General features: G+C 42.1%; 1 protein-coding gene across 4 annotated transcripts in view; it reads left to right on the forward strand.

The window, feature by feature from the left end:
* Positions 1-13004, forward strand: part of LOC147019907 (tyrosine-protein phosphatase non-receptor type 14-like) — a 144879-nt gene that overhangs the window by 108923 nt on the left and 22952 nt on the right. For all 4 annotated transcript variants that reach the window (XR_015061569.1, XM_085894747.1, XM_085894748.1 and 1 more), the window contains exons 14-15: positions 2968-4514; positions 7045-7164. Coding sequence is in view for 3 of the 4 variants with exons in the window: in XM_085894747.1 (XP_085750873.1) it covers positions 2968-4514; positions 7045-7164 (1667 nt within the window). In the remaining variant the exon portion in view is untranslated. The remainder of the gene's footprint in view (positions 1-2967; positions 4515-7044; positions 7165-13004) is intronic.

Raw genomic sequence — 13004 nt, forward strand, 5'->3', positions numbered from 1 at the left:
AACACACATACATATACATATATACACATATATACACATATACACACACATACACACACTTTTGAGGAATTAATTTGTTGAGGAATGAATCATATACAAAGCTTTCATTAACAGTTTAATTGTGTATGAAACCAATGTTGTGATGGGTCTTTATATTCTTCCTCAGAGGAAAGATGGAAAATCCTCTATATCTCTTTGCTGATGACTCCATCCTCTGCCGTACCATCTGTCATCCCTCAGAGCGGCAAGCTGCAGCTTCTTCGCTCACTGCAGATCTGGATAAAATCACAAACTGGTCCAACACGTGGAACATGTCTTTCAATCCTGACAAATCTCACACTCTCACGATGTCTCTCCTAAAGGACCGTTTAGAACCCCCCCCCCATCCACTTTCTCAACTATCCTCTGGAAGAAGTCCTTTCATTCAAGCTTCTGGGTCTCACTATCTGCCATGATCTTTCCTGGGAAAGCCACATTTCAAACCTCGCCTCCAAAGCCAGTCACCGACTGGGAATCCTCCGTCGTGCAAAGCCCTTCCTCAGCCCACCTGAGCTCCTGACCACATACAAAGCTTTTGTCCACAGCCTGATGGAGTACTGCTCTCCCCTCTGGGCTGGTGCTCCTGCCTCCCACCTTTCTCGGCTTCACGCTGTGAAAACCAAGGCATTTCGGATCATTGGCATCTCCCGCGATGAGAGTGAGTCTTTGGGCCTCTCACTCTCTCACCTCATGCAGGTCGGTGGTCTTTCTGTCTTCTGCCGTCTCCTCTCTGGTCTCACCACCCCCCCCCCCCGTTCTGTCTGCGATGTCTCCCCACTATATTTCCGCAAGGTGATCAAGGTCTTCCAACATTCCCCTTCTGGTAAAACTACCAAAATTATGAATCACTGCTCAACTTCACTCTTTCATTCCTCTTTTTCCTGCCTTTGGAGTAAACTCCCATACTGTTCAATACCATTCTTCCCTCAAAACAGATGTTCACCACCACCTCTTATCATCCCCCATCCAAAATCTTGATATTTTCGAGCCCCATTCATCCACCCCAAATCCACCTCCTTCAAATTCCCTGTTTTCCTTCCTGAAAGTCCCTGTAATGTCCATCTTGTGTACCCAATGTTCCCTGCCCCCATCCCTCTCCCTTCCACAGATCTCCTCATGTCTCTGTTCCCCACTGTTTTGTCCTTCCTTCTCCCACCCCTCTTGTCTTATGCTCCCCCCCCTTTGCTCTGCATTGTGTGTTCACCCTCATACGAGCCTCGACAATGTATGCAAAAAAAAACCAAAAAAAAAAATGGTCATGAAGCAAGTTCTTGTTCATCTCTGTTGGGTCAAAATGTTTGAGGAAGAGAAACGCGGTTTTATAAAGCGAAACTATTTTGAGGAAGTGAAACACAGTCTCACAGTATTTCAGGGAAATACTGGGTGTGGTTGAAAAGCAGGAAAATGAACAAAGGGGTAAATCTGTTTGGGAAAATTACCAAGTTTGAGTCAGACTGCCAAATAACGTGTGCAGCCAAGAGCTTTAAGAGAACTATGTCATTTTCATCTCTGCTCAACAAAGATACTTACACCAAGAACTATTCAGGTAATACTCGATGGTAATGTGTAATAAGAAAATTAAGTTATTCCCAAAAATATAACATAAACAAATAATTATAGGATCTCAATTTGACCACTCAATTTTGTTGAAGAAATGATCATATGAAAGGAAGGCAAATCCCAGCCCCCCCTCCCCCCTGCAGGGGAGTAGTGTCAAAAGAGAGGTGTTTGACAAAGTAATGTGTTCCAGTTTGAAAAGGAGAAATATGAGTGAGCGCAAGCGAGTGAATAGTGTGACTTTGAGAAATGGGACACATCACTGCATCAAACCCTCCCTATTTACACTACTAACAGGATTTTCATATCAGCTTGCTGAATTCAACCACTAATTCTTTTTGAGGTCAAAATTGACCAAAATGTCAACATCGGCCAAAGGTTAACAACTTAGGCGGGATTTCTAAAATCCTCAATTTTCGTTCAATTGGCTTGAAATTTGAAGAGGATTTATATTTCAGGTCAATGAATTCAGCCAGCCAATTATTTTTGAGGTCAGCATCGACCAAATTTATAGAATTGTCAATTTTCATCTGATTCGCTTGAAATTTGAAGAGTTGCATATTTGGTCATTGAATTCATCCACCAATTATTGTTGAGGTCAAATTTGTTTTATGGATTTTGCAAGTATCATGTTCTGCATGATGTCTTTTTCTTGTTTGTTTGTCTGTTTGTGTGCAGCATATATCAAAAAGTTGTGGACAGATCCAGATGAAATTTGATGGGCAGGTTGGGTGTGTGACCATGACAAATTGTTTCGATTTTGGTGAGGATCTGAATCTAGATCTGAAAACAAGAGTTATTTAATTTCTAAAGTGATTCTTCACCATTGAGAGATCGGGCAAAAAACGATATAGTACTGTATAGCATGATATTTCAAAAATGTATTGGGCCCGATATGTTCTCGTGGATCAGGCTTACTTGATGGAGGTTATGCACTCTACCGAGTGCCCTTCTAGTTATTTCTGCATTTTCAATTCCTCGACACAAACTTCAGCTGGCAAGATAGCCTCGATTAATCACCTCTGAGCTGTTTAGCCTGGGGTTCGAATCGTGAGTGAGGTATATACTATCACCCTGATGTTTCACATGCAGGGTGAAGCATTAATGTACACACTGTCTCTTAGACATTATGGCTGGTGTCATTCTGCTATTATTAGTTGGTGGACATTAAATCCCCCCCAGGGTGTCCTTCATGAAGAGTAGATGAATTATTGCCGGCTCCTTGGCCAAATTTCAAATTCCTCATCTAACCTACAGGTTGCATCAATGGCACAACCGTGCTTCCAGCAATGATGCAAGCCAGCATCCATGTATTGCACACAGAACGATGATCACAAACTTATTTTCTCTCTTCATGTCCTTTTTTTTTAGCTTCAAGGTTCCGGCACCACAAGAATGATTGTTTCTGTCATGTGAAGAAAGCTCATGAATTCCCACATCCTGATGACTTGCTTCCCAGCATCCCTCTTGTTAACGGGACGACAAAGAACCTTCCTCCTGTTCCATCACTGCATCACTCCCAAAGATTCAACCCACCTTCTGCTCCTGGCAGTTCAAGTTCCTGCACGGAATCCTTGCCAGAACATTTGCACCCCTCCACATTGCACCATGGCCTTGACTCTCGGATCTCGCCATCCTACCATCTCGCTCCTGAATATGACACTGTTATAGAACAGGCTACAAACTATGCTTTTAAAAGAAGGTCAGGGGTTTGCTGTGAGACAAAGGGTAATAACTTCCATGGATCAACCTGTCAACATCATTTAGGCCTTGGTGAGACTTACACCCATGGCCATGGTGAAGCTTTGGCCTGTAGCCAACCAGAGATTCCTCAGGGATGTTATGAGCAAACGCAAGCCTGTCAGGCCTACACACCATCCTATTTGCGACGACCTCTCCTGCATCTGGCTCATAGCCAGCCAGTTCCAGCTGGACGTCCAGACTTTGCTCGAGGCCCGCCTGATACAGAGCCACCTATAAAGTCGTTATCTCACAACGATAAAGCTTCCGATTTCCTCACAACACCCACTCTCCCACATACTCTTAGCACACCTGAGCTGCCCCTAAATCCACAGCAATACGCAGAGGTTGCAGTGATGCTTCGAAATCACTTATCGAGACCTCCACCCCCATACACTGCTCCTCGACCTGCTGCCAGTACTCCAGACCTTGCCAATCCTACAAGCCCAGGAGTTCTAAATGAACAGGCCTGCCGTCGCCTGAAGTGGCCCACCACTGCCCAATCATTGTTAGAAATCCGAGAGGAGGCCATATTTAGGCCCCCCAGTGAGTTGTACCAAGAGAGTTCCATAGGATCCACAAGACAAAAAGGCTCAGCAATCCATAAGCGATATAGCCTTGAGGTGGGTACCTGCGGAACACCCGATAGAAGCAAGAACCACTGGCCTTTGCTAAATGAAATGAACTGTCTTTCCCTCCATGATCGTGCTAGCTCAGTCCTCACATTGGATGCAATCGGCCTATCATCCAGCTCAAATGGCCAACCATCTTGTAACTCAGTTAATGGAGAAGCTCATGAAGTGCACAAGGCCAAGGGCCTGCCTGTGTTGGAACTTGTTGGCTACCCTGAGGGTCTGCCCCATAGCCAAAAACTTCAGGCAATGCTATCTCGAATAAGTCGACCTCCATCAAAAGAGCAAATTTTAGGCAATGGACAGACTCCAACACACCATCTTGGCATGCAAACACGGGTTACCAGCTGCTCACCAACAACTTTGGCAGCAAGGGAAAGTGAAAGGCGTGTAATTAACGGTGGACTACTGGCACCATGCATTTCAGAGCCAGATCTCAGCATGGCTGTGAAGGCTAGGCCACACCTCCACTCACCTCGTGAACGGCCCGTCTCCGAGATGGTTTCTCTTCAGGATGCATTCGTTGAACGAGAGCTTGCATTTCGTGTGAGTTTTGTTGGAATTATTGTTTTTCGTCCCTTCTTTTATTTGGGTTAGCAAACGTCCTGTTTTAATGTTATTCAGGGATATAGCAGGACAGTTCAGTTGGCATCATTATCAGACTTTGTGGTGTAATGGTTGGAGCATCTGCTCTGAGTCTAAGAGGTTGACAGTTTGAACCTGACCCCACCTGAGCCATAATAGAGACCTTAAAAATGGTTCTGTTCCTTTCTTGCTTGATGCTCAGTATTTAAAAAGGATAGAGCATGGACAAACAACCATAGGTTGGCAGCCATTGCACAAAGGCTTGATGGGCTGAATGGCCTGCATTGAAGTGCCTTGCAATGGAACTCATTATTATTTTTATTATTATTATTATTATTATTATTATTATTTTATCAATCAGTTATCAGTTTTGGCTTACAATTTCAATCTTAAGGAAATTATAAAATCTATTTTCGAAAACTAACCAATTGATGCCATGCATCGAATATCTTGGAGCGTCACTTGTGTTTTTGCCATGCATTGCAACACTGATGGATGTTTCAAAAACGAAGTAAGAATTACAGTACCTGCACATTATGCATTTTCTCTTTACTTCCTTCATTGCAGAAGAACAATGCATTTCTAGAGTTGTGTGACATTTGCAATGTGTGTTTAGTGAAATAATCTCTGATTAATTTGTTCGTGAATCATGTGTAATATTTGCTTGAGAGTTTTATGAAGTTTTAAAATCCCAAGTTATAATTCGACCATTAAATGGCACAGGAGGTATCAACCTCCCAAATCCATAAATTGGTTATTTAGGGAATGGCTGTTACCAGAGCATTATGGTGGTTTCCAACATTCTTCCATCATATCATTTAAATAATTTATATGTTGTGCAATCTTGCATTTACCAGTGTATTCTGCCGACCATCAAAGAAAATTACATGTTTCAGCAATGGAAATCGAACCAGGCACATACGCACCACCCACAGCTCAAAGAAAAATTCTGAATATTCTTCCGCACAATTTCACAATTCTCTTACGGCCATCTATATATTACATATGCAAATATGGCAGACAATTATATGCCTCCCCCCCCCCCACACACACACGCTTATATATATATATATATATATATATATATATATATATATATATATATATATATATATATATATATATATATATATATATATATATACATATATATTTTTTATATATACATATATATATATATGTACAGTATATGTGTATATATGAATATGTATATATTTGTATTGATCGTAATCTTTTTTCTCTTTTTTTGAAAATTGATCGTATTCCTTTTTCTCTTTTTTTGGAAAATTTATCGTATTCCTTTTTCTCGTTTTTGAAAGTTGACCATATTCCTTTTTCCCTTTTTTGAAAATTTATCTTATTCCTTTTTCTCGTTTTTGAAAATTGATTGTATTCTTTTTTCTCTTTTTTGAAAGTTGATCATATTCCTTTTTCTCTTTTTCTGAAAATTGATCGTATTCCTTTTTCTCTTTTTTTGGAAAATTTATCGTATTCCTTTTTCTCATTTTTGAAAATTGACCATATTCCTTTTTCCCTTTTTTGAAAATTTGTCTTATTCCTTTTTCTCTTTTTTGAAAATTGATCGTATTCCTTTTTCTCGTTTTTGAAAATTGACCATATTCCTTTTTCCCTTTTTTGAAAATTTGTCTTATTCCTTTTTCTCTTTTTTTGAAAATTGATCGTATTCCTTTATTCTCTGTTTTGAAAATTGATTGTATTCCTTTATTCTCTTTTTTAAAAATTGATCATATTCCTTTATTCTCTGTTTTGAAAATTGATCGTATTCCTTTATTCTATTTTTTGAAAATTGATCATATTCCTTTATTCTCCATTTTGAAAATTGATCATATTCCTTTATTCTCTGTTTTGAAAATTGATCGTATTCCTTTATTCTCTTTTTTGAAAATTGATCATATTCCTTTATTCTCTTTTTTGAAAATTGATCATATTCCTTTATTCTCTTTTTTGAAAATTGATCATATTCCTTTATTCTCCGTTTTGAAAATTGATCGTATTCCTTATTCTCTTTTTTGAAAATTGATCGTATTCCTTTTTTCTCTTTTTTGAAAAGTGATCCGATTCTGTTTTCTCTTTTTTTAAAAGTGATCCGATTCTGTTTTCTCTTTTTTTAAAAGTGATCCTATTCTGTTTTCTCTTTTTTGAAAATCGATCATTTTTGGTCCATCTGTCAAAATCGTCCTTTCAGATATTGAGCCTTTAACCCAAACAGAAACCTTTCTCTTGTTTTTTTTTTTTTCTTTGTTTAAGGGCCCTAATATATGGAAGGGGTGGGGGGTGTTTAGATAGTAAAAAGAGAGACATGTTAATAAAAAGAGAGAGTAAGGGAACAAGAGACATATTTGGACTGCATGGGGTGGGGTGGGGGAGGGGTGGTCAAAAACTGCACCATATTGGCATATGTAATAAATATTTGTCTTTGAAGGAGTGAAATCGTATTGATTGTTTTTTTTCATTGACACTGGATCTGCAGAAACAATCGTCAGGCTTTTGCTACATAAAAGAGCTTTCCCCCAATGGAATTTCCACTCCTGCACCACTTATCCATAAGGAGAGTGAGGAGTATGTGGCAAGGCTGGCTATTGATGAGAAGGTATGTGGAGTTGGTCAGTGTTTTACTTATTCATATTGCTTGTTACAAAATTGGCTGTTTTTGTTTTGCATTACCCATTTAATGTCTGCGACGTGTAATTACCTCTGCCACTGAAGGTGGATGGAAGTTATGTTTTTACCTGCTTGTCTGTCTCTGTTTGTCAGTGAGCAGTATACCTCAACCCTGAGGTTAAGGACAGATTCGGTCGAATCTTGGTCGACAGATTGGGTGGGTAACAAGGATGAATTGATTCGATTTTAGTGAAGATCCAGATTCCGATGTTTTTTTTTTTTTACTTTTCAGTGGTTTTTTTTTTTACCATTTAGAGATGGGGCTAAAAACAATATGTAGCATGATATTTCCAAATGTTGGAGATAGATATGAATGGAACTTGGTGGACAGGTTGGGAATGTAACAGGGACAAATTGATTAGATTTTATTGAGGATCCAAATCCGGATCCTAGCATTCATTAAATGATTCGTCACCATTGAGAGAAAGGGCCAAACATGATATTTAGCCCGATATCTCAAAAAGTTATGGACCCATTTGGACGAAACTTGGTGGATGAGTTGGGTAGGTGATAAGAACAAGCCAATTAGATTTTGGCTGAGGTCTGGATTCAGATCTGGCCTATCAGTTGGATACAAAACGTAAACTGTTCAGCCTGGAGGTATGTACGTACTCTCCCGAGTGCCCTTATTGGTGGCTTAAGAAAGTAATTGAAAAGATCAACTTTTCCCTCCCTGTTAAAACCTGCCCACGCATTGTCTGATTGTGAAGGACATTCATAATGGACCTTGAGATAAATGTAAACATGCATTCAGCAATGACCAAATGGCCTTTGGCTTTAAAAATGTGTCTTTAAAAGTGATTTAAATTTCATGGAGAAGCTTCCACAGATATCACATAAAGGACAAGGACGTTGGTCAACAATAAGCAAATCAATACACGAGTGAGGTAGGTACCCATTGCTATGCAAAGGTGGGAGCCAAAAATCTCCCAAAAAAATGTTTTGAGAAATTTTGTGAAAACTCCCACCCACTTTAGGACATGTGCAGCAGGGCCAGATTAAAACACCCTTGGGCCCCAGGCACGACATCTGTTAAGGCCCCGGGCACTGCATCTGTAAAGCCCCCGGGCACTGCATCTGTAAAGCCCCCCCCCCACTTCCCCTTTTTATTGACAAAAAATATTCCTAATTTCAAATAAAAGCCAAATTTATTGGAATACCGATTTCATCAGGTGGTGGTACATCATTTCTGTGATAAATCCTGTCAGAAGTTTGTATGTTGGTGGTAGACATGTTTTTGGATGATATTTGAAAGGAAGATGGGTTTCATCTGATTTTGGGATGATGTTTAACTATGAATGGATAAATTTCCCATTCATCCATTCATAATCAAAAACTACTTCTTTGGGATTTCATGACAGCAAACTGGGAAATAATTACACCATAAAACAATAATAATTCATGACGAAATCTCAAGTTCCAAATTCCAAAACGTATATAAATTCTTCTATACTGACAAAATATACACATTATACATTGACATAAGACCACGTAGTACCATCCAAGATCAAACGTGGGGCACATGATTGATTACATCATCATAAGGAGATATTATGTGACCGATGTCAATGATTATTGAGTCCGTAAGTGCTGACTGTGGACAAACCACATGCATGTGTGTGCAAGAACTAGGATTAGAGTCCATTGCTCAACCAGTCGGCATTTGAAACCCTGCAGTCCATGTCTTAATGTGGCTCTACTACAATCATCAGCCAAGCAGCAAGAACTTTCTTCAACTCCAAGTGAGGCTCTCCCAAAATACTTGACCGATAACTATGCTGAACAATGGGAATCCCTGAAAACCATTATCTACAGCACAGCAAAATCAGTGCTGGGAACCCAAACATGCCAGCATAAGGATTGGTTTGACTCAAATGATGAAGCCAACATGAGTCTTCTGGACACGAAAACGGAGGCCTTTGCAGTGGTTTTGGCATTAGAAACACCAAAACAGCGTCCACCACCAGCAGATCAAGAGCCGATGCCAGCGGGAGCGAAGAAGAATGCAGAATCAGTGGTGGATAAGGCCTAAGTCACATTTGCCACGGCGGCCGTGGGGTCTCCAAAATCTACGGCCACTAGCAATTATACGGCGGCCGCAGTATTTCCACGGTCACACAATGTAGCAGTCACATATGTTTTTATTTTTTGGGGAGCCGCATGGCGTATTTAGAAATTGTGGAGACCAAAAACGTGAGGTTGCCGTACGGTTTTTGATTTGATGTCGCACGGTGACCTTAAGGGGGCCCTGCGGCGGCCATAGAATTTTCAAGGCAGATGCAAGGTAGCCTCAAGGTGCCCGCAAGGCGACTGCAAGGCGACCGCAGGGGGGCCCTAAGGTGAATGTGCGGCCAGACGGACGGTAACGATTGGGTTCATATTATATTTTTATTTTTACCAGTTTTTTTTTTTTGGCTTGTCGAATTGCTACGGCGAACATAGAAATGAAAAAAGTTATAACTCCGCGTTATAATTCCACGGCGACCCCTACGGCCTGTAAAAGATAGCCAAACGCCGTAGGACCACCCTGAGGCCACCGCAGAAACTCTGCAGCCGCCGCACGTTTCTGTCAATTCAGAGGGCGTACGGCCGCCATATCCTCGCCGTAGAGCAAATGTGACTTAGGCCTAAACAAGACCAAATAAATTGATGCGTTTACAGAGAAGCATGACTTTCTAAACTTCTTCAAAGCCATCAAGTTCCAATCAAAGAGGAAACCTATTGGGCTTCACCCCATAAACTCTACCACCGGAACCTGCCTGACCCAATGAGAAGACATTCTCAACTGCTGGGGAGAACATTTTAAGACCTTAATCAACACAGATGTTGACAGGTCATTCATCAATTGGGTCCCACAGAGACCCATCCATTATGAACTGGCAGTCGATCCAGATGTGGATGAGGGGGTTAAAGCCATCAAGCAGATGGCCAATGGGAAAGCCCCAGGAGTAGATGGCATTTCACCTGAGGTCCTGAAGAAAGATGGACCTGCCCTATTCACGAGTCTCCATCACCTCATTCAGTATATCTGGCAAAGTGAATGTGTTCCTCAGGAATGGAAATATGGCACCCTCATTACCTTGTATAAAAAGAGGTGTCCATTTACATGTGGAAACTACAGAGGTATTAACCCACTCTCGGTTATTAGAAGGTTCTTGCCAGAGATTTTTTTTGTTTGTTTTATTTAATTTTTTTTTTGTATACCTTGTCGAGGCTCGTATGGGAGCTAACGCACAGCAAGGGGGGCATGCAACAAGAGTAGCGGGAGTGGGAAGGACAAAACAGTGGAGAACAGAGACGTGAGGAGATCTGTGGGAGGGAGAGGGATTGGGGGGGGGACATGGGGTATACAAGATGGACATTACAGGGAGTTTCAGCAAGTAAAGCAGGGAATCTGAAGGAGGTGGGTTTGGGATGGATTAACGGGGGTAGAAAAGATCGAGGATTTGGTTGGGGGACAATAAGAGGTCATGGTGAACAGCTGTTTTGAAGGCCTGGAGAGAAGAATGGGATTGAACAGCGTGAGGGAGTTTACTCTCAAGGCGGGAAAAAAGAGGAATGAAAGAGTGAATATGAGCAGTGATTCGTGATTTTGGTAGTTTTACCAGAAGGGGGTTGTTGGCGGACCTTGAGCGCCCTGCAGAAATATGGTGGGGACAAATCGCAGAAAGCACGGGGTGGGGTGCGAGACTGGAGAGGAGATGGTCGAAGACAGAAAGACCACTGACCTGCCTGCGGTGAGAGAGTGAGAGGCCCAAAGACTCGGTCTCATCGCTGGAGATTCCAATGATCTGAAATGCCTTGGTTTGCACAGCGTGAAGCTGAGAAAGGTGAGAGGCAGGAGCACCAGCCCAGAGGGGAGAGCAGTACTCCATCAGGCTGCAGATGAAAGCTTTGTATGTGGTCAGGAGCTCACGTGGGCCGAGGAAAGACTTTGCACGATGAAGGATTCCCAGTCGGCGACTGGCTTTGGAGGCGAGGTTTGAAATGTGGCTTTCTCTGGAAAGATTATGGCAGATAGTGAGACCCAGAAGCTTGAAAGAAAGGACTTCTTCCAGAGGATTCTTGAGAAAGTAGATGGGGGGGGGTCCAAATGGTCCTTTCGGAGAGACAAAGTGAGGGTGTGAGATTTGTCCGGATTGAAAGACCTGTTCCACGTGTTGGACCAGTTTGTGATTTTATCCAGATCTGCAGTGAGCGAAGAAGCTGTTGCTTGCCAGTCTGAGGGATGACTGATGGTACGGCAGAGGGTCGAGTCATCAGCAAAGAGATATAGAGGATTTTCCAGAGAGTCGGAGAAATCATTGATGAAAAGCAGAAAAAGAAAAGGGCCCAGAACGCTACCTTGAGGAACTCCAGCCTGCACAGGAAGAGGGGATGAAAGAACTCCATTTAGGGCCACACGTTGACTGCGACAGGAGAGGAAGTCTGCGAGCCATGAGTGGAGATGGCCTTGGATACCATCGGAAGAGAGTTCGGTGAGCAGGGCAGGATGTCGGACCGTGTCAAAAGCACGCGATGTCTGGGGATATGGCTCTGATTTCATGTCCGGCATTGAGGACCTCCATCCATTGTTGGGAGAGCAGAAGCAGCATATCCAGTGTAGAGTGACCTGCTCTGAACCCAAATTGATGATTGGAAATCAAGCCATTGGATAAGAGGAAGGATTTAATGTCTGAAGCGATGATGGATTCCATAACCTTGCTGATGATTGGGAGAAGGCTGATTGGTCTGTAGTCGCAGGGATCTGTTTTTGCACCTTTTTTATGCAGGGCAGTAATGTTTTCTGATTTCCAAGCAGATGGCAGATGACCTTGAACAAATGAGAGGGTGAATAGAACAGACAGAGGGTGACCAAGAGCAGAGGAGCAGCCCTATTCACTGCTCTTGTGAATAGGGCTGGTTCACCTTTCTTCAGGACCTTAGGTGGAATGCCATCTACTCCTGGGGCTTTCCCATTGGCCATCTGCTTGATGGCTTTATCCACCTCATCCAGATCTGGATCGACTGCCAGTTCATATTGGATGGGTCTCTTTTGTACCCAATTGATGAGTGGTACTCAATTGCCTCAAGCCTCTAACAGAAAAACTCCTTCTAGAAACCCAAAGTGGATTCCGCTTAGGTCGGTCTACATTAGATACAATGTTTTGAGAGAATGACCACAAAAGTGTCGGGAGCAGAGGCAGGACTTGCACCTTGTTTTCATTGACCTAGTTAAAACCTTTGATTCAGTTGACCGAGGCCTTGCATGGAGATTGCTGGAAAAGAGTGGTGTTCCATCAAAACTCGTCAACTTGATCCACAGCTTCCATTGTAAGGAATGCAAGCAAAGGTATCTATCAATGGGGAAACAACTTCAAAGTTTGACATCACGACAGGTTTCCACCAAGGCTGCATTCTAGCTCCTGCCTACTTCACCATCATATTGTTACCTGATTGGATTGGCACTTGGGGGTTTAGCAGACAATGGGTTTTGGTAGTCATTACAAATTGGATGGCAACCTGTTTAACTTGCACAGGCGAAGGACGAGCAAGTCTCTGCCAGATATCATCAGAGACCTCCTTTATGCAGATGATGCTGCATTTGCCTGTAATAAGGTGGAGGAACTGCAAAAAATTATTGATACCCTGTATGATACCTGCACAAGGTGAGGACTGGCAATCAGTAAAGAAAAAACAGACACGACACCAACCATCACGATCGGCTGGATTATTACCCATTATTCTTGGAGATACCCCATTAAAAATATCCGACAAGTTTGTGTGCTT

Source organism: Eptatretus burgeri, chromosome 9 (assembly GCF_056783735.1).
Source record: "Eptatretus burgeri isolate ZD-2024b chromosome 9, Ebu_testis_v1, whole genome shotgun sequence".
Taxonomy (NCBI): Eukaryota; Metazoa; Chordata; class Myxini; order Myxiniformes; family Myxinidae; genus Eptatretus; species Eptatretus burgeri.